At 42.8% G+C, this 18,376-nt stretch overlaps 5 protein-coding genes across 18 annotated transcripts in view; 1 reads left to right on the top strand and 4 right to left on the bottom strand.

Moving 5' to 3' along the window:
- Positions 1-4: 4 nt before the first annotated feature.
- klhl10 (kelch-like protein 10) lies at positions 5-4,429 on the bottom strand. 7 transcript variants are annotated; one of them, XM_018002371.2, is made up of 6 exons: positions 4,269-4,429; positions 3,562-3,913; positions 2,463-2,729; positions 2,025-2,289; positions 1,837-1,959; positions 5-1,763 (listed from the first exon to the last, which is right to left on the bottom strand). In XM_018002371.2, exons 2-6 carry the CDS (start codon positions 3,855-3,857, stop codon positions 465-467), a joined length of 2,250 nt encoding a protein of 749 aa, XP_017857860.1. In that variant the 5' UTR covers positions 3,858-3,913; positions 4,269-4,429; the 3' UTR covers positions 5-464. The 7 variants fall into 7 exon arrangements, with proteins under 7 accessions (XP_017857860.1, XP_017857857.1, XP_017857859.1 ...); XM_018002368.2 differs by having other exon boundaries at positions 5-1,806; positions 1,874-1,959; XM_018002370.2 differs by lacking the exon at positions 4,269-4,429 and adding an exon at positions 3,974-4,192 and having other exon boundaries at positions 5-1,806; positions 1,874-1,959.
- Positions 4,430-5,036: 607 nt separating this feature from the next.
- On the top strand, positions 5,037-6,635 carry Gpa2 (Glycoprotein hormone alpha 2). The gene is made up of 2 exons (XM_018002384.2): positions 5,037-6,410; positions 6,474-6,635. The coding sequence occupies exons 1-2, from the start codon at positions 6,108-6,110 to the stop codon at positions 6,564-6,566; spliced, it is 396 nt and encodes a 131-aa protein (XP_017857873.1). The 5' UTR covers positions 5,037-6,107; the 3' UTR covers positions 6,567-6,635.
- LOC108610336 (carnitine O-acetyltransferase-like) lies at positions 6,586-9,284 on the bottom strand. 2 transcript variants are annotated; one of them, XM_018002366.2, is made up of 4 exons: positions 9,145-9,284; positions 8,145-9,095; positions 7,620-8,071; positions 6,586-7,544 (listed from the first exon to the last, which is right to left on the bottom strand). In XM_018002366.2, exons 1-4 carry the CDS (start codon positions 9,181-9,183, stop codon positions 6,707-6,709), a joined length of 2,280 nt encoding a protein of 759 aa, XP_017857855.1. In that variant the 5' UTR covers positions 9,184-9,284; the 3' UTR covers positions 6,586-6,706. The 2 variants fall into 2 exon arrangements, with proteins under 2 accessions (XP_017857855.1, XP_017857856.1); XM_018002367.2 differs by having other exon boundaries at positions 8,145-9,080; positions 9,145-9,280.
- A 57-nt stretch (positions 9,285-9,341) lies between these two features.
- On the bottom strand, positions 9,342-12,550 carry LOC108609533 (carnitine O-acetyltransferase-like). 4 transcript variants are annotated; one of them, XM_089463646.1, is made up of 6 exons: positions 12,394-12,550; positions 11,572-11,650; positions 10,841-11,497; positions 10,333-10,781; positions 10,014-10,265; positions 9,342-9,952 (listed from the first exon to the last, which is right to left on the bottom strand). In XM_089463646.1, the coding sequence occupies exons 1-6, from the start codon at positions 12,522-12,524 to the stop codon at positions 9,397-9,399; spliced, it is 2,124 nt and encodes a 707-aa protein (XP_089319772.1). In that variant the 5' UTR covers positions 12,525-12,550; the 3' UTR covers positions 9,342-9,396. The 4 variants fall into 4 exon arrangements, with proteins under 4 accessions (XP_089319772.1, XP_089319773.1, XP_089319774.1 ...); XM_089463647.1 differs by lacking the exon at positions 12,394-12,550 and adding an exon at positions 12,154-12,375; XM_089463648.1 differs by lacking the exon at positions 12,394-12,550 and adding an exon at positions 11,991-12,070.
- A 71-nt stretch (positions 12,551-12,621) lies between these two features.
- The window catches only part of LOC108610335 (scavenger receptor class B member 1), a 35,066-nt gene continuing 29,311 nt past the window's right edge, over positions 12,622-18,376 (bottom strand). For all 4 annotated transcript variants that reach the window (XM_089463642.1, XM_018002363.2, XM_018002364.2 and 1 more), the window contains exons 5-10: positions 17,503-17,934; positions 17,320-17,437; positions 16,391-16,557; positions 14,478-14,603; positions 13,807-14,409; positions 12,622-13,455 (exon numbers count right to left, since the gene is read on the bottom strand). In XM_089463642.1, the coding sequence (XP_089319768.1) occupies positions 13,297-13,455; positions 13,807-14,409; positions 14,478-14,603; positions 16,391-16,557; positions 17,320-17,437; positions 17,503-17,934 (1,605 nt within the window). In that variant the 3' untranslated portion in view covers positions 12,622-13,296. The remainder of the gene's footprint in view (positions 13,456-13,806; positions 14,410-14,477; positions 14,604-16,390; positions 16,558-17,319; positions 17,438-17,502; positions 17,935-18,376) is intronic.

Below are 18,376 nucleotides of genomic sequence, written 5' to 3'. Positions count from 1 at the left end.
ATCATTTGGTATTATTAATATTCTGCATTTTATTGTGTATGATGCAAAGAATTTTGTAATACCATGAGAAATTTGGATAACGGAATTTTCTTGGTGAAATGGCCGAAACGTCATTATTCTGGCAACAAAACATATTTCGCGCCTCATATTATGCAATAAAATTTGTAGTTAAGTTGCCAAGAATTGTGTGAACTATCGAAAGGTTAATAAAAAAACGGTTTCTATGGACGTGGGCCACGCTGCGAATTTCTGCACCAGAATACCTTTACCCACGCTAACGCATCCTCTAGTGTTGTGTGTACGTACGCCTCCAAAACATATTCGTTGGGCAAATTCGCCGGTGGTTATTAAATCTCTAAGGGGTCACAGCCGGTTTCAAGGTAAGAAGGGTGAGAGCAGGGGACAGGAGACCTGTTCGGTATGTCAGTATGGTTCAACGTTGGCCACCATGGCGCGAGCGGCGCCTACGACCGACGACGTATCTCATGATGCGAGCCATAGCGCTGATTACGCAGCTGCACCCGAAAGCGCCGATTATTGTCGGGGCCCCGATCCTCAGCCTGGCGATTGAGGTTGGCGGCGGGCAAGGCGGCTGCATCGATAGCAGCAGCTGCGGCTACTGGCGCTATGCCAGGAGCTGGCAGCGGTAAAGCCGCCTGCTGCGGCAACTGCAGCTCCTCACCATCGACATCCTCATTGGGACTTTCATCATCTAAGTCATCCAGGGCCGGATCATTGTCAACCATCGACTGTGAACGGTTCGTGCTGCCAACATCTTCGCGCGCCATTGCCGTGGCCATTAGACGCTGACGTCGCTCCTCCATCAGGCGATCCCGCTCCTTGTGTATGTAGTCGCGCTTGTTGGGTAGCCCAGCCACATTGTTGGCCGATAGCGCGGAACGTACAATATTCATATCCGTTGCCTCCATCCATTCGTCCGTTTCGGCTACGTAGCATTCCGTGTGCGAGATGGTGGAGACGCCATTGAATCCCCCAATGGCAAAGATCATGTCATCGATTATCTCCAAACCAAAATTGCTGCGCGAGTGATTCATTTGGCGTATGAAATGCCACGATTGGGTTTCCGGATCAAATCGTTCGCCAGTGGACAGTCTGGATGTGCCATTGAAGCCGCCAATGACATAGAGCTGATCTCTGAACGCTACACAGCTGACGCCGGAGCGACGATGATTCATATTTGGTATGCGCGTCCAGACATTGGTCAGCGGATCATAGTATTCGGCACTATCCAGGCACTCCTGCCCATTGAATCCACCCGTTGCATAGATGCGTCCATGCAGCGTGCAAGCGCTCGCATCGGACCGTTGCATGTTCATGGGTGGAATGATTGACCACTGATTGGTTTTGGGATTGTAGCGTTCGACGGTATTGAGGCGATTGTGTCCATCGTAGCCGCCAATGGCATAGATCATGCCATTTAGCTCCGCGACGCTGACATAGCAGCGACGGCAGTGCATGGGGGCGATCTCGTTCCACTTCTTCTTGACGGCATCAAAGACGCGGCAGGTGTTGAAATATTCGACGCCATCATAACCACCTATGGAATAAATTTTGAAGCCAAGTACGGCGGTACCGTGGTAGGCGCGTGGTCCAGCTGGATCCTCGGCATTGATATTAACCCAACGGTCGGCACGTGTATCATAAGTCTCGATGCAACCCTTCGATGTGCCACCACTCCAGCCGCCAATTGCGAAAATGACCTCGTGGGGCAGTCGGGGCATCGCCAGCGGTGGTGTCGTTAGCTTGGGTTGAAAGGGCAAATCAAATGGCACGTATAAGTTGCTGCTGCAGGAGCAGAGGGGGTGTTAGCATTACCTCTTCGGCTTGTGGGTTAAGAAAGTCCAGATCATACATGAATTTAAAGGTATCGACTATCAGCGGCTTGGCAGCCTCGCATTGAATGACATAGGGATGCTCCTTGACCTCCTCCATGAAGCACTAAGGATTCAACATTCAATTCATATAATTAGTTGTATTTTAAAATTCTGAATATGGCTGATTACCTTGGGGGTCATCAGACCAAGGCGCACGCCCGTCATCAGATGCGCCACATGCTGTTTACGGTTCTCTGGATCTCGGTCAATCCATTTGACGCACAGCTTCCAAACGTAATCCTCTTCACGTGTATTCAGCTCGTCATCACTAATAATGCTGTAAAAGTCCTTAATGTTCAAGTCAAGTATGTCTGTATTCCGGGCGGCCACATCTGTGAAGTACCTAAGCGTATAATTGCGCGCCTTTTGATACAAGTCCTCGAGGAAACGGAAACTACAAAATGGCACAAGGCAAAATGTCAATCAATTAAAAATGGATTAATATTTCTCCTTTCTCCTTGCAATTAAACAAGATTAGGATTGAAGGTGGCCATCCATGCAGGATGTAAAGTGAAAGTAGATTAGTGAAAAAGTGAAAAGTATGTGGTAATTGGAATTCATACGAACCGCGCAAACCCCATGATACTGACACAGTTCTCCGGGCTCAGTGTGTGACTGAGGTAGTCTTTGCACTGTTTGACCAGCCCCACCATACCCACATAGTCCGCGCAAATGAGCAGCTCGTGCACGTTATCGTCGCTGATGTTGGTCTTGCGCAGGTAGGCGTATTGTATCACACAGTTCATGATGGACGCACTGATCCCCGGTATATGCACGACACGGCTCTCGTCATTTCCCGCACCGGTGCGGCTGTTAAACCCCGTAAACTGTGCGCTGCCGGTAAACAGTAAAATGGAAGCAGCAACAAAGATAAAATATAAAATACAAAATAAGTTAGCACATTGCAATTATTGTATTGGTAAGTTGTTGAAGTCATGGCAAACAATTTAATTTCGCCAACAAACCTTTACTTCCACTGAAATGTAAAATGGCTGATAAATTTGATTTAATCTTCATTTAATAATTACATACACACATACGAAAATGTAAACTCACGCATACTTGTGCAGTGCCTTGACCGCTAGTCTGCATGTGTGAGGTGAATATTTCTCTACTCGCTGTGACATGTAAGATATGAACTGTGTAAGTAAAAGCGAGAGGCATACAGCTACAGTGAGGTGGATATCGCAATCCCACCATGATCTTTTACACTTCCATGAGTGTGCTGCGGTATTCAGTTTGCGAAAAATTTTAGTATTGTCTGCTTTAATCTTTTTAAATGACAAATCAAAAATAATTAACAAGTAAATTGTTTTTGGGAAACTGAAGTTGCCTGATTAATGAATTATTTACTTTCATCTTTAACTTCCCACATGCAACCAAAGACATTGCATATGCGTTTTGTGTTTGTTTGCATGTGCGTAGCTATCATACTGAGTTGCTGCTTGATTCATCATGAGGCTATGGCAGTTAAAGTGAGACGTGAGACTGAAGTAAATTGAGAGGGATATAGAAAATGCTTTTAGATGGGTGTGTAAAGTCTGTCTTTTAACATGTGTGTAATTTCTGTTTGCAGTGCTTTTTAATAGCGATGACAAAATTAAAGTGTAATAATATTGCCAAAATAGACAGCAATTACCAGCGTTAACAACATTCCTCAACTCACCGAAAATATGAGCTGCAGGAACACATGATGGCACGGTGTACATTGAAGGACTGCTCACCCACCGAGATCTGCGCGTCGCACAGCAGATTCGCTTCGCGCAGCTCGTTGAGCACGTTGAGAGCATGATCGCTGACAATCGGTGATAGGGACTTAGTGGATGGCTTCTGTGTGGGATTGTTTTCAAGTTCATCCCCTTGATAGCTGCCGTCCATGTCCACGTCCACCATTTCGATCGGTGCCAGTTCCAGTTGGCCCTCATTCATGCCATGTAAATGATTACCGTTTTGCCGATTCATAGCGTAAGCGAGCCAGCGATTTTTTTCTCGGTTGGGTCTGAAATCCTGGTCCTTGTCTAGATCGGTAACATTCGATTTATTATGTGGAAAAGAAGCAGGTTTGAAAATGGATTTACAACAATTTCATATGGATGCGACGATTGTCGAAAGATTGGTATCCTACCAAGCGAAACGCGTTTTGTTGATATTTTGTATTTTTTGTGGGCTGTTTTTAGGGAGAGATCTCTCCGTATTTAACAATAGGAACAGAAATAATGTTCAATAATTAATCAACAACAACGAGACAGTTCTCGTAACGCACGAAATGGGACTACTAAGTGAGAACTAAAAACTGAACGCACCCTAAGCAGATTTATTTCTCTGTCCCAAATCCTCTGGTATCGCCAATTAGACTAAAATTAATTCACTTACCCACGCTTTCTGTTTTTTACACTTTTTGGCTACGAAGCAGAGTACCACAAGCCTGGCAAAGGCATAGGCTAATTTTGAAAATGTTCAGATTGCCTTGGTTTTCTAAACTAAATACAAGCTTTATAGACATATGGCGCAAAGCCTAAGAGAATCAGTTTCATGTGTATTTAATATTAAACATCCTTTCCCAAATAAAATATATTTTCATTCTGCGAAATGCTGACAAAACGGTTATTTTATAATCAGATCAAGACTCTGATAAACAAATTAAGGTTTTCAGTTGACCCACATATCCTTGGCTCTTCCATACCATTGATAAAGTCAGGTAAAACCTACATCAAATGGACCACGTTTTACACGTTTTGTAAGGAGTTGCCCCAAGTATGGCTTACACCTTCTAATTATATGGAACCTAGTTGACTTAAATATCCTTGGATAAACCATTCCATTGATGTAGTCCTAGTGAACCTAAATGTCAAACTCCCTGCGATATGCGCAATGGTCACAACAGTAGTAGATTAAGGTTTCTATAATTAGCTATGTGGCCGTTGGTATCGAAATTTTAATGGTAGCAGCAGTAGGTCGGAATGTTTCCAACAGTACATTAAGATAACATAGTTATGTTTGTTAACAGCAAGGTCACTGTTAATAATCATAGTGTATCGATTTTAGTATATCAAATTCACTGAACTACCAGGCGAACAGAAATCAGCAGTAGGGGAAAAAATTTAAATTAACAGTGCAAAAATGTAAATTAACAGTGTAAAAATGTTAGTTAACATATCACTGTTATTTAACATATCATTTGAATTTGCTGTTAATTAACGGCCGATTAGCATGATCTGATTCTGTTATCCCCCTGTCCATGCTATGTATATCCACTGTTATCCTAACAGTATGCTAATTAACAGTAATATGTTAATTAACAGTGATATGTTAACTAACATTTTCTCACTGTTCATTTTAAATTGTCACTCTTCTGGTGATTTCTGTTCGCCTGGTAATTCAGCACATTTGACATACGGAAAGTGTAGGTAAACAAAAGCAGCAGCCCCTTAGGATTATGCAACGGTATTTTAGTTTGCTGATATGGACGCTATGAAGCTAATTTAAAGGCAAACAACCAACACATTCCATATTTTAATATTAGTTTTGAGTTACAGGTCTCCAGGACTATATCAATGGCATTGTGAAACCAAGGATATTTAGGTCGACTAGTTACCATCTGGTAGGAAAGGGCATGTTGTTTTTGGGCAGCTGAAAAAAGGGCATTCATATCTTTGACCATATTCTCATGCATTTAGCAATGAATTTCTGGACCATCATCTAGGTTCACAGGATTATATCAGTGGCATGGTATAACCAAGGATTTGGGGGTCGACTATGAACCGTCATGGTTAAAGTGTGCTGAAAAGCAAATTGAATTGGCTGGTGATTTAGATGGTTAGTTTTGCTAAAAACTATTCTATATTATATTTAATTATTTGTTTTATTAAGTATTTTCCCTTTTAAAAGGTATCCTTATTGTATGCCTAAGTTCATTTGAAAAATTCTGCAATCAAATTGTTTATATTTAGCATAAAATGGATATGATTGTTTTTAGAAATTTCTTTAACGGTATATATTAAGCACCAGAATATGCAAACATTCTTTCTATGCGTGAATATTTTAGGCATGTAGTCCCACCCTCCCTTGCTTTACCCCTCATTAAGTGCAGCCCACATGGCCAAAGAAATTCACCGCTCGTCCTTTGCGCAAGCGTCGTATTCCTCGCTGACCAGCATAAAATGGACCGTTAGCCGAGACTCGGGCAACAGTTCGCATTGAGGTACGGCCGAGATGAAGTCGCTAACGCTATTAGCTTTTTTGCTTTGGCTGCTCTGCTCCTGTTTCCTGGCTGCCGAGAGCAGCGTGGCCACTGGCAAGGATGCTTGGCTGCGTCCCGGCTGCCATAAGGTGGGCAACACGCGTAAGATCTCCATACCGGACTGTGTCGAGTTTACAATTACAACAAACGCCTGCCGTGGCTTCTGTGAATCGTATGCGGTGCCATCGATACCATCTGCGTTGCCGGGCGTATTCCGACAACCCAAGCCCGTCGTATCCGTGGGTCAGTGCTGTAATATGATGAAATCCGAAGAGGTGAGTGCCCAAGACAGAGAGAGAGAGCTTGACCAATCCGAATTTATGAATTTATAAATGCAGATACAACGTCGCGTGCTTTGCATCGAGGGCATACGGAATGTGACCTTTAAGAGCGCCGTCTCCTGTAGCTGCTATCACTGCAAAAAGGACTAGAGAAATCACAAGATTATGTAAAAAAAAAAAATTATATATATATTTAGATTTTATGCCTGAGCCACTGAATGTTTCCTTTTTTGACTTGTTTTTGTTCGATAAATACAGATAATAATAAAAACAAAAATCCTGACAAGCCCTCAACGCTGCGTGCGATCACTGTCAGATTCTAGAACCGATGTACAATTGCCCGAATCCAAGATAAGATGTCCCATGTCGGCCAATGCGGATTCGATAGCCATGCCATAGCTTCGGGCCGAAATCTGCGGATTGTGATTCCAGGCCGTTATGGTAAACGTAATGTCATTTTCGCGTAAATTGTAGCAGCAGCCGTAGCCATCCGAGTTGAGCGGCCCGTAAACCATGAACGAGTCATGCGGCGTCGACAGCTGGGAGCTGAGTATGCGGAAATCTTTCGATTTCAGATAGCCCTCCGATTTAAAGAACTCGGGCAACGCCTTGCCATGCTCATGCGCCATCTGTTCCAAGCCAAAGAAATGCCGATCTATGCCGCGTCCCTTTAGCGCCATCATCGCCTGCTGTCGATGGTAATCAACAGCGGCTTTTAGGGCAAACAAACGATTTTGAATCGAGGTTTCTTCCGAAACCATGGCACGCACAAATTTGAAAGATTCATTGCTGGTCGAACGTATAATTTCGCTGCGTCCGAATTTAAAGATGCGCAAATGGGCCGTCTCCAGCTGAGCGGGCAGCTCCCTGTGCAGTCTATAAAACGCCAGCTGCAACGCCATCTGCACAAAACTGTCCGGCTCCAGCTGCTGTGCATTCAACAGGCTCTTGCCATAGCAATCGAATCGCTGGGCATGCAATTGCAGCCGACTGCTGAGCTCATTCACCGTCCGATTGGCAGTGGACAACCAGAAGGTCACACACTCATCCACTTCATCAAAGTAAAGCCACTCTAGTGGCTCATTTTTGTGCGATTCTTTGGCATGATGTCCATAGTTCGGATGGTGACTAAAACAGAAGCGAGTCATTATGTATGCCATACCAGAGAATTCAAATTAGTTTTAGAATCAGTGATCTACATACACATTCTTTAGTATATAGTCCATGATACTCGCCGCCGGCTGGGGCTCGGCGGGTGAGTGCTCACAGCAGAGACCGGCCAAGCCGCACGGATTGACTATCAGCTGCAGTGCCTTGTCCATCCAGCGATTGGCACTGTTCAGATGGGGGCCACCGCCATGCATCAGCTGAGCCGCCAGCAGCGAACGCTCCTCGCCTGCAGGCACGGGAATAGCATCATCCAGAGAGACGGTAAAGAGAGATTGTTCGATGCACTGAATTGTCTCGGCATTCACGTCCTTGCGACACAGCATCTCGTGTCCTTCGGCCCAGTGGTCGCGCTTGTCGTGGGTGAGCAGACCAATCGCTGGACCCAGAAGCCTGCCGGACTTTATAACTTTCATCAGTTGTTTGCGGATATGAAGAACATTAAAGATACGCTTATCTACAGCATCGAAAACAGGCAGCTTGTAGAACTAGAAAGAAAAGAGAAGAGAGGAATTAGTACTACAAACTATCATTTAGCACACATATTCTAGACAGCCTCACGTTATTCCTGTGTATGACCACTATATAGTTGGACTTGCACTGCTGCAAGTAGTCGCAAGAGCGCTGCGGTATGCGAACCGTGCCAAAGACATTGTGGAACTGACTGTTGTCCAAATCGAAGCCTTCCATTTTGCGTACTGGCAGCTGATTGTTCTCCACAATCCAATGGAATTGACACATGGCGTGAATCGCTTTGGCCGTGAAGTCCAAGTAGGCCAGGCTATTGCGAAAGTTCTGCTTGGGGAACGCTATGCAGGAGCTGGAAAATATCGTCAGGGGTGCGCGATAGCGTAGGTAGCTGACATCGGTCCAGCGATCGGTGAGCCAATTGGCACTTGATTCGCCAGCTTGTTGCAGCAGCGACTGCAGTTCATAGCCCTGATTTCGCAAGAAGTCCACGGCTAAATCCTCCTCTTTATCCATGACTCGGTCGCTGACCAGCGGCTGCAAGCTCTCCAAGTAACGCGTGAGCGTCTCCTGCAGCGGCTGAACCGGATACTTGAGCAAGCCCTTTGGCACTTGGCTTTCCCGTCGATGCATAAGTAGTTGGTTAATCTGATGCTCGTCCACTGGAATTACCTTGCCCAGATGCTCCCGGGTGTTGCTAAGAGCGGGCATGGGCTGTGCCCTGGCCTCGGGGGCGAAACCTACTCTCATTTCTGGAGCGGAATTCGAATAGTACATTGATTGGGATACATCTGACCGATTGCTACTATGGTAAGTTTGCTGGACTGGATTCACTGAATTCGCTGATATTTGCTTGATTTTCGGACATCTCTCTTCCTCCACTTGCTCCTGTTGGTCGCTCTTGAGTTCAATCTGTTTTGGTGGAGTCTGTTCTGGTTTGCCCCATGACATTACATACTCCACGAGCTTTGCCACCAAAGGCTTTTCGCTCGTCGATTTGGATCTGGTTGACGTACGTGAATACCTCGACTGCTGGTTGCAAGTCTAAAAGGAATTAGGCCGACTGACAATTATCTGATGATTGCATACTCACTGTGCTCCAGAAAGGTTCAGTAGTGATTAATGCACGCATTATAAAATTTAGAGAAGAATCGAAAGATTATAATAAATTTAGAAGCTAGACATATGTCTAACGCTAGTGTGATATGTTTAGAATGTGTAAAACTTACTGAGTGACAACATGATATTTTGATCTGGATGTTGGATTAAGAAAAAGAACCAGACAGCCAGTCTTGGGTCATACTTAGAATTTAATCAACATTATAAGACATAATTTGTTATGGCACTACAACTTAGACTTCTTAGGTTCGTTGTCAAGGACATCCTTCATTTCCATGAAAGCCTTCGTAATCGCTGCGGCAAACTTTTTGGGGTCCGTTTCACTGTTAGAGGCCCAACATGAGATGGCCAGGATGATATCACATTCACGAGGATTATAGCAACAGGCATAGCCGTCCTCGGTGGCCGGGCCATAGCCCATGAATGCTTCGTATACGGTGGCCACTTGCGAAGTGGAGACACGGAAGTGCATTGATTTCGTGTACCCCAATGATGAGAAGAACGCGGGTACTGGCAAATTATTTTCCAGGGCCATCAACTTTAGACCGAGAAGATGACGATCTACACCGCGTCCCTGCAGCGCCAATCTCGTATACGCCTGATGGCCACCGACAGCCGCACGCAACGCCTGAGCACGTTCCTCGATGGAGGCTTTTCCTGAGGTCATCGCCTTGCAAAAGGCGAGTGATTCATTCGAGCAGGAGCGTATGGTTTCAGTGCGTCCATTGGCAAAGATACGCAAATGTGCCGATTCGTATTGAGCGGCCGGCACCTTGTGCAATCTGTAAAATATATTTCCATTAGATTCCATTTGTGTGGAATTTTCATGTGAATCGTGAATACTTGTAGAAAGCCAATTGCAATGCCATCTGCACGAAGCTATCGGGTCCCAACTTCACACTTTTAATGTAGCCCTTGCCATAGCCCTGAAATTTCAGAACTTTCACTTGCAGATTTTTGACAAGCTTATCGATATTCGTAGATGAAAAGAACAACAGTTGATCAATGCATGGAGTTGTCTCAGCGAACTTCAGCTTCTGAGGCTCTTCGGGCACATTAGTGGAACCGTTGTCACCAAAGCTCTTGTCGTCGCCCCTAGAAAATGCAAAATAAGTGCAATTTAGAAACGTTTTGGTGCAACCCTTTAAGAATTCAAATGTACATTTTCTTCACCACGTAATCCATCATCATAGCGATGGGCTGGCCCTCGGCTGGCGAATGCTCGTAGGTGAAGCCAACGTTTCCATTTGGATTGACTACCAGCTGTATGGTTTTGTCCATCCAACGATTGCCGCTGTTCACTTTGCTACCTCCGCCATGGATCAGTGACAGAATTAGTTCATCCATTCGTTCAGAGGGCTCGTACTTCACACACTCATCCAGTGAAACGGTAAAGAGTGCCGACTGTATGGTCTTCATGGTCGCGCAATTTTGGGGATCCTTACTCAATGTCTCATAGGCCTCTGCCCAGTTGTCGCGCGAGTCTGTGGTGAAAATGCCAAAAGGTATACCACGCTCCGTTTCCGAATCCATAATTTTGGTCAACTGTTTGGCTATTGTTGGAGCAGACAATACCTTATCGTCCTTGTCGTACAAAGTCAATTTGTAAAACTGTTGGAATTGACAGAAATTAATTAAAGGTCATCAGAGATTTAATAAACTGAACCCACATGATTTTTATAGATGATAACAGTATGTTTGGTGCACGAATTAAATGCGATCTCGTCCTGGATGCGTACTGGTATACGACAGGTGCCAAAGACCTTGCCGAACTGACTATTGTCCAGCTCATTTTTGCCCATTTTGACAATTGGTATCTTACCAGCATCGACAATGCCTTTAAATTCGCACAGGCCAAATATGACTTTGGCCGTATAGTTAATAAAATCGTTTCTATCTTTAAAGTTTTCCATGGGAAATGTCATGCCGGGACTAATGTAAACCGTGACTGGATCACGATACTGTAGATAGGCCACTTTTTTCCAGCGTTCTGACAGCCAGTTACAGCTGTCCTTTCCAGCCTGCTCGAGCAGTTCTTGGAGTTTATCGCCTTCATTGTCTCTAAAATTGTTTGTAATTTCCTGCTGTTTTTTAAACTCTTCGGGCGTGAGCAGAGGCTGAACAGTGAGCATAAAACGATCCAAGGTCTCATTCAGTGGCAGAACAGGATACTTTAAAAGGGTTTGCTGCGGTGGCTTCTTCTTCTCTTCGCTTTCTCCAGGTTTCTCCGATTTCTCCGGTTTCTCGGTACTTTTGCTGCCATAGCTGACAGGCATCAGTTTCACAAGAACATCCGATGCTTCCTTGGTGTTAATGGATCCTTTGGTCTGTTGGGGATATTATGTATATATATATAAATATATTAATATAGATTCGCTTGTAATATCCTAATGTTGCTTACCAAATTCCAGAAAACTCGTCCATTCTTTAATATCTTCATTTTAGATTTGTAGTTTTCAACCTCAGTCTCAACTTGCGAACTGCAATTTAAAATATACCACAATATTATTTTAATCCAAAGGTTATAGTAATTGCCTCTGTTTGTATGTGTGTGTGTGTGAATTGTTCACCTTTGGTTACTGTGCATAATCGTAAAGAAATTGCGATAAGCTGGGCGTTAAGATTAACGCTAGCGACAAAGCAGGCAACGAGCGACACAGCACTTGGCAAATTAATGATATCAAAGCAAAAGCCCAATATCAATTAGTCCACGTAGGCAAAAGTGCAGTTAGTAAAATTGATATCTCAGAAAACACAACCGGTTTCCTTTTAACCAAAATTATAACTGTGCTGTCGCAGTCGCTGCCGTCATTCGTAAACCTGTAGCTGGTTTGTTTTGTTATCGCTGCCAACGTCGACGTCAGCATCGGCATCGGCTTCGGCATCGAAAGTGAGAGCGGTTTGTGCAATGCCTCTTCTCAACCAATTGTTGATCTTTGTTGTTATGCTGTCGAGTCCAAAGTCTGTGGACGTCTTTTCTTACCCTGGGTCTTCTGTTCTGCTTTTCGCGGCTACCTTTTTGAGGGACTATATTCTTTTTGGATGTTATTAGGCCGAGATATGTTGTGACATAATTTTGGAAACTAAAATGAAACAATGTACTCTATAAAGTAGTCAAACTGTTTAACCATATAAGATAAAATTTTCGCAATAGTGGGGGTACACCACCGATAGTATCGTGCGGACTAAAAGTCCGCTCGCGAGAGACGAGAGCGATGCTTACGTTTTCCACACCTCATGAGAGACGAGTACTTGAGTACATTCTGTTAACGTGAATATTAGTACTGTTAACTGGTGGAGTAACTCTGTAAAGTTAACATTAGGTGCGCACGCGCCAAATTTGAAAACGTTCATCAAATTTAAATCACAATTTAAACTCTAACTTAATTTGTTAAGCATACTTTAATGGCGTACTTTTTGAAAAGTAATTTCTAACAATTTAAATAAAAGATTTCATTATTTATATTTTAATTGTTGCATTTATTGCAGTTTAAATGATACAGTTACATGGTCTAAGGCTAAGATAATTAATTTATTGTGCAAACGCCTCGCATTGTAATGCGTTTGCCCATAAATTCTGCTTCAAATACAAAAATCACAGCAATTCTTAGCATAGATAATGTATGAACTTGAACTACAATTGTTGTGCAAATTTCTCTTATTCAGATTTCTTCATTAACAATTTGCTTTAATTCAAATTTAAATTCAAATCATTTGTGGCACCTCATGGAGGTGACTTGTTAACTAAAATTAAACCGTAATTTACCTTACAAACTGCTTAAACTCGATATATAAATAATTCCATACAAATTTTAGTTATTTTTTGTTTGTTTTTGTTTTTGTTCCATTTGTTTTTTTTTTTTGTAAAAAGCCGCATTCAGCACTTCGTGTGCTGTTTTGTTTGGATATACATACATCGTTCTTTTGTTGTTTAAAGCTATCACAGTATTGAAAAAAGAAAAAACCAAACATTTGGTTTTCATATTATTTACACTAACAAAAAAAAATGCTATATAAAACCAAAAGCGGCGATGCCAATGCCCAACCAAACTAGCAAACTAGCTACTACATCATCTATATGGATATACCGACAACCTAAACTAAATACTAAACTGGTGGCTTATTTCTATACATGCTTCGTCATTCCTGTCGTCCCGTCAAACTTCTCGGGATGTGCATAGGGCATCCAGCCCGTTTTGCTGTTGGACCCGCTCAGCTCATTCGCGCTGGAGCTGCTCGAGGCGGGCGAAGAAGCATAGCCGCTGCTGGCCAAACTAACGCCCAGCTGTAAATAAAAAGAAAGCATATATTGATTTAATTAACATATCAAGCGTATGCAAATCCCCTGGAATCAACACGCGTGACCATTTTTTTTTTCTCTTGGTATTTACCCCGAAAACGAGTTTGTCACCTGTTGCCGACTGCCGATGGCTAATTTTAAACCTAATCAATTTCATTTAACGCGCCCGTAAATTTTGACCATAAAAAGAAAGAGAGAAAAAGAGAAACAGCCGCAATCCAATGAATATTGAGGCAGACACGTTAGACAGCTTGGCGGCGATTTCCTTACACTTAGATCAAGCTCGCCCCTCTCTATATGGCAGATGACATAACTGTTTATGGTTGCTTTGCTTACCTGATGCTTCGCGCCTGGTTTGCTGCTGCTGCTGCTGCTCGTACTGGCTGCATCCACAGTCACCTCCAATCCGTTGTCGTCGAAGCAATCTATGCAAATATCATCATCATGCTCCACTTCAATGCACGAACTGGATGTGGTTGAGTTGCGGCTCAGCGTCACAGTGTCACTCTCGTTGCCCTCGTCGCTGCTCTCCGCATCGGAGAGCGCCGGCTCCAGCTCTAGAGCGTATGCAGACTGTCGGCGCTCCTGATAGGCCTCGTCGTCGCTGTTGCCACGTATTATAACATGTTTCTTTGCCGTGGGCACATCGTCCAACAGCTTCAGTTCGCACGGATTGTACACCTGATTGCCGTTGCCAATGATGCCTCCACTTCCCGTCAGATTCTGCAGCAGATTCGCTCTAGCATATTTGCCATCCGAAATGTTTGTTGCCTGGCGCGTGAAGCTGGACATGTGCAGGGTGGCGCGTGTTATGGCATACACCAGCAGGCCTACGCCCAGCACCAGGGCACCCCAGAAGCCCAACGGATTTACCAGCGGCAACAGATTCAAATAGAAATTGAAACGCGTATCAAGCTCGTCCGGCAGCTTAGGCATCATCTAAAAGCAGAGGAACTCAATTTATATTAGATCCCATTATGGCAATGCTATGAGTGTTGTTCACTTACGATCTCGAACCACAGCATTGGGGCAGTCAGATGACTAAACTGTGAGACTTGCGGATAGTTTTGCAGGTCCTTGAAGTGCATGTTGATTTGTACTTTTACGGACAGCGAGAGCGGCAGACCGGATTCCTGAAAGTGCGCACAGATATGCAATTAATGTGTGAACTAACCGGGTAGTAAAGTGTTCTCCATTTATTCAGTTATTTAGTGCCAAGTACGACCCCATTTTGGCCACACTTGGCCTAATTTCAGTTAATTACTTAAATATAGGCCTGGTTGCTTTAATTCGCATTTTTGCTGCGCTCTTTCCTTGAAATATATTGCTTGAGACTGTGTTGCTTCCATTGACATTGTGATTGATTCGACAATTATTATTTATGCACCTAAATATTTAATATTTCTACACGCTGCGCTTTAATTAAATGTTAAGCCACTGATCACAGCAGTGTTGTTAAATTTGCGAAGCCGTGAAGTGCTGTAGACGTTCTTCAAGAATTTTCGAACTCGAAACGATAGTCTATCTATCGCATAGACTATTGTGAATTGTGTAAAATGAATATGCGTTTGCAATTGAATTGAAGGTTACAATGAATATCTTGTCACTCAAATGCCGTTAGCTTAACTGGCGCGAACTTCAAATAGTATTTCCTTTCCTGTTATACATAAATTGAATACAACTTTAAGAGTTAGTCGTGACTAGCTGCATTTACGGTTAGCTTAATTAGCCGGAAATGTAAATATTGAAAACGGCAGCTAATATAAATTTCAATAATAAACAATTAATTTTCACGCGATTACACTCGATCGGAAGGTAAGCAAACAAATTAAGCATAAAATAATAAAAACTACTACTGACAGCAATTGTCGACAGCGGCGGCAATAACAACAAAGACAACAACAACAAGAACGAGTTTAGCATGATTAAGTCGAATATTATTTTAAACGAGCTAATTGTTACAGTTAATGCGGTGAATGTTTAATTAAGTATTGCCTATAGATTCTCATAAATTTTGTTAATCGCTCGAATTGAAAGTTGTCACTACAGCAACAAGGCAACGTTTTAGTTTTTTTTACTATTTATTTTTTTATTTATTTTTTTTTATACCCTGAACCCATTGAAAATGGGAAATCAGGGTATAATGGTTTTGTTGAAATGTATGTAACAGGCAGAAGGAGGCGTGGCAGACCCCACAAAGTATATATATTCTTGATCAGGGTGACGAGCTGAGTTGATTTGGCCCTGTCCGTCTGTCTGTCTGTCTGTCTGTCCGTCTGTCCGTCTGTCCGTATGTTTGAACGCGTCGATTTCCGAAGATATAAGAGCTAGAGACTTCAAATTTTTTGTAAAATGTTCGTAATTACAGCGCGGATATCGAGTTTATCATTAAAATTCGATAACTCATCCCGATCTTTTTTTATCGATGAAAAACCTTATCGAAAACCAGTTATAAAATTATATCTTCTACACCTTTATTGCTAGAGTCTCCAAATTTTTTATATATGCTTATATGCAATTTATACAATTTCGGTTTTTGTTAAAATTTACCCCCCACCTCTAAATTCACCCCCTCACCCTCACTTTTGTAAAACGCGTATTTCAAATACTAGAGACTTGTGCTTTGGCAATTACATGCATATTCATGTTATAATCATAATCTGAAAGTTTCATGAAGATCGTACGTCCACAAAAAAAGTTATTAAACAATTAAGTTCTCATGCGTGTGTACGCGTGGGTGCTTGTGTGTGTATGTGTTTGTGTATGTGTGTGCGTTTCTTGTGTAAGCTGAAAGACGCGAAAAATTATTGAAATAGCTAGCACTCCAAGGGTTCAGGGGATCTCGTAGTCGAGCAGTCTCGACTAGAGCTTTCTTACTTGTTTTACTTATTTTTTTTTAGCTTTTGGCAAGGTTACTTACAGGTTGTATCACAAATGCTGTTGAATGCTTTTCAGGATCAGGTTGCATGCCCGTAATGTTCTCCACCAGGCCAACATCGCCATTCATGAAATGTGGGAAGCTGAGAGAGATGGGGAAGCCATAGTAGCAATCCGTGACGTCAATCAAGCCAACGGGCTGGCAATCGCCTGCAAAACAAAGGAAGCAGAAGAAGCAATTGCAAAATGATTATCTGTTTTAAGTCGTATTCTTCTTATTTTTCGTAAAGTATATAGTAACGGAAGAGCAAATAACATGTTATTGGACGCTGCCTTCCCATATAAGGCTAGCAATTGCGTGTCTCAAAATTCTGACGCATGACTTTATCTAGATACTTTCATTACAAACAATAACGTACAAAACTAAAACAACAACAACAGCAACAAAAACAAAACAAAGCGACAATAAGACGAAATAAATGTTTCGAAACATGCGAAACGCGTTCGCGCGTTCTCGATTGTTCGTTTGCGTCAGAGCTTTAATATTATGGAATATTTTGGAGTCTGCCCCATTGGAATGGCATAGACTTGAGCTAATAAGACGTAAACTTGAAAAAATTGTTTATATATACTCTATGCCAGCTGATAAACGGCATACTCTGTAGGGGATATCAATTAGTTAGCGCGGTACGTTAAAAAAAAAAAAAAAAACAAGAATTATTTGCGCTTTGTACTGGGCAATTAAATACATATCGACTACGTCGATCGTAAAGAATGAGGCTTAGCCTTTACTTGTTGTAGAATTACACAACAGCATTAAAAATTCAAATGCAATGAAGTAATAGTTCCAGAAAGATTTATTTTTAATTGTCCCCCGACACTTAACTAGAAATGTGGCCCGTTGTAAATATGATGTAAGGCTGAACTAATTGCAAGTTAATTAAAATTGACTTTGACTTTGTCGGGACTCACCATGGCGACAGAAACATTTGTTAGCCTCATTGATGGCACCGTTATCAAAGGCATTCTCCTCGAAGACGTAGTTGTAGCCCTTCAGGCTGCCAAAAGTGCGCTCCTCACCATCTCGATACTGTGACAAAGAAATAAATTCTGTTGGTATCTGTCTGTCTATGCGACTATGCCTCGATGACTTACCAAATTGATGGGCCTGCACATGCTCTTGCGGAAGAACTTCACCGTCTCGTTGGGCTGGATGAAACTCTTGAATTTCGTGCCGTCGGAGGCGTACTCAATGTTGCTGCAGTGATCGCCCTCCCATTGGGGCAGTTTCGTCTCGCCCCGGTATGTGGCATATAGGCCCGATATGGCCGGATCCGGCACGCCCGTATGGAACGTCTCAAAGTCCGTTGAGAAATCGTACATGCGATCGATCAATCCCACCTTCTCGAACGATATCCAATTGGGCAACAGCGTATTGCCCAGCGTCGCCAATGTCGAGGGAAAGCCAAACATGAACTCCCGGGCCGTCATGCGGACAATTGGCTCCGATTTGGTGCTGGCGAAAAGTCCTTGCATTGGCAAGCGAACAAAGAAGTAGTTACGATCGGCAGTTAAATGGGAAATGGCCTGCAATAGAAATGAAAATAAAGATAAAGTAAATAGTGAATTAGATTTCAGATAGTATTATATGGATAGTATATAAGTTTCTGTAACAGGAAGAAGCAGGAGGAGCACTAGCAGAGGAGGATTCTCAAGTTTCCTCTTACTTTATATTCTCTTTTAAGATTAAATATCATTTAGATTAGAGAGCCCAAATTCTCAATAAGTTTCTCTTTATTATTCTTTCATTTTTGTATGATTATTTTGGACACCTCTCTCAATTTTCGCCAAGTCGTAATCTCACACTTCCGATTATAGCATTCGCATTTGATTTCATTTGGATCTTAGGGAAAACCCACGCGATGCTGACTGGTGTGCTAATTGCGCGTCATGTCAGGATCTATCGGTGCTGTGCGTGCCATATTAACAGCTGCTCAGCGGCTCGTTATCGTCGTAGTAAATAGAGCAC

The sequence above is a fragment of the Drosophila arizonae genome, chromosome 3 (genome assembly GCF_054131065.1).
Source record: "Drosophila arizonae isolate 15081-1271.41 chromosome 3, UAZ_ARI_1.0, whole genome shotgun sequence".
Lineage (NCBI taxonomy): Eukaryota > Metazoa > Arthropoda > Insecta > Diptera > Drosophilidae > Drosophila > Drosophila arizonae.
Note: the sequence above shows the minus strand (reverse complement) of the source record. Positions and strands in the feature narration are given on the sequence as shown.

Excerpts from the sequence above, each read along its gene's own strand:
- klhl10 (XM_018002368.2), bottom strand. The coding sequence starts at position 3,857 with ATGAATCGGCAAAACGGTAATCATTTACATGGCATGAATGAGGGCCAA. Across the intron at positions 2,730-3,561 it reads TCCTGCAGCTCATATTTTCG|CGCACAGTTTACGGGGTTTA; the intron begins GTGAGTTGAGGA and ends GTTTACCGGCAG. Across the intron at positions 2,290-2,462 it reads AGTATCATGGGGTTTGCGCG|TTTCCGTTTCCTCGAGGACT; the intron begins GTTCGTATGAAT and ends GCCATTTTGTAG.
- Gpa2 (XM_018002384.2), top strand. The coding sequence starts at position 6,108 with ATGAAGTCGCTAACGCTATTAGCTTTTTTGCTTTGGCTGCTCTGCTCC. Across the intron at positions 6,411-6,473 it reads ATATGATGAAATCCGAAGAG|ATACAACGTCGCGTGCTTTG; the intron begins GTGAGTGCCCAA and ends TTATAAATGCAG.
- LOC108610336 (XM_018002366.2), bottom strand. The coding sequence starts at position 9,183 with ATGCGTGCATTAATCACTACTGAACCTTTCTGGAGCACA. Across the intron at positions 9,096-9,144 it reads CTGAACCTTTCTGGAGCACA|ACTTGCAACCAGCAGTCGAG; the intron begins GTGAGTATGCAA and ends AATTCCTTTTAG. Across the intron at positions 8,072-8,144 it reads TGGTCATACACAGGAATAAC|TTCTACAAGCTGCCTGTTTT; the intron begins GTGAGGCTGTCT and ends TTTTCTTTCTAG.
- LOC108609533 (XM_089463646.1), bottom strand. The coding sequence starts at position 12,524 with ATGAACGTTTTCAAATTTGGCGCGTGCGCACCTAATGTTAACTTTACA. Across the intron at positions 10,266-10,332 it reads GATTACGTGGTGAAGAAAAT|GGGCGACGACAAGAGCTTTG; the intron begins GTACATTTGAAT and ends TGCATTTTCTAG. Across the intron at positions 9,953-10,013 it reads TTGCAATTGGCTTTCTACAA|ATTGCACAAGGTGCCGGCCG; the intron begins GTATTCACGATT and ends TATATTTTACAG.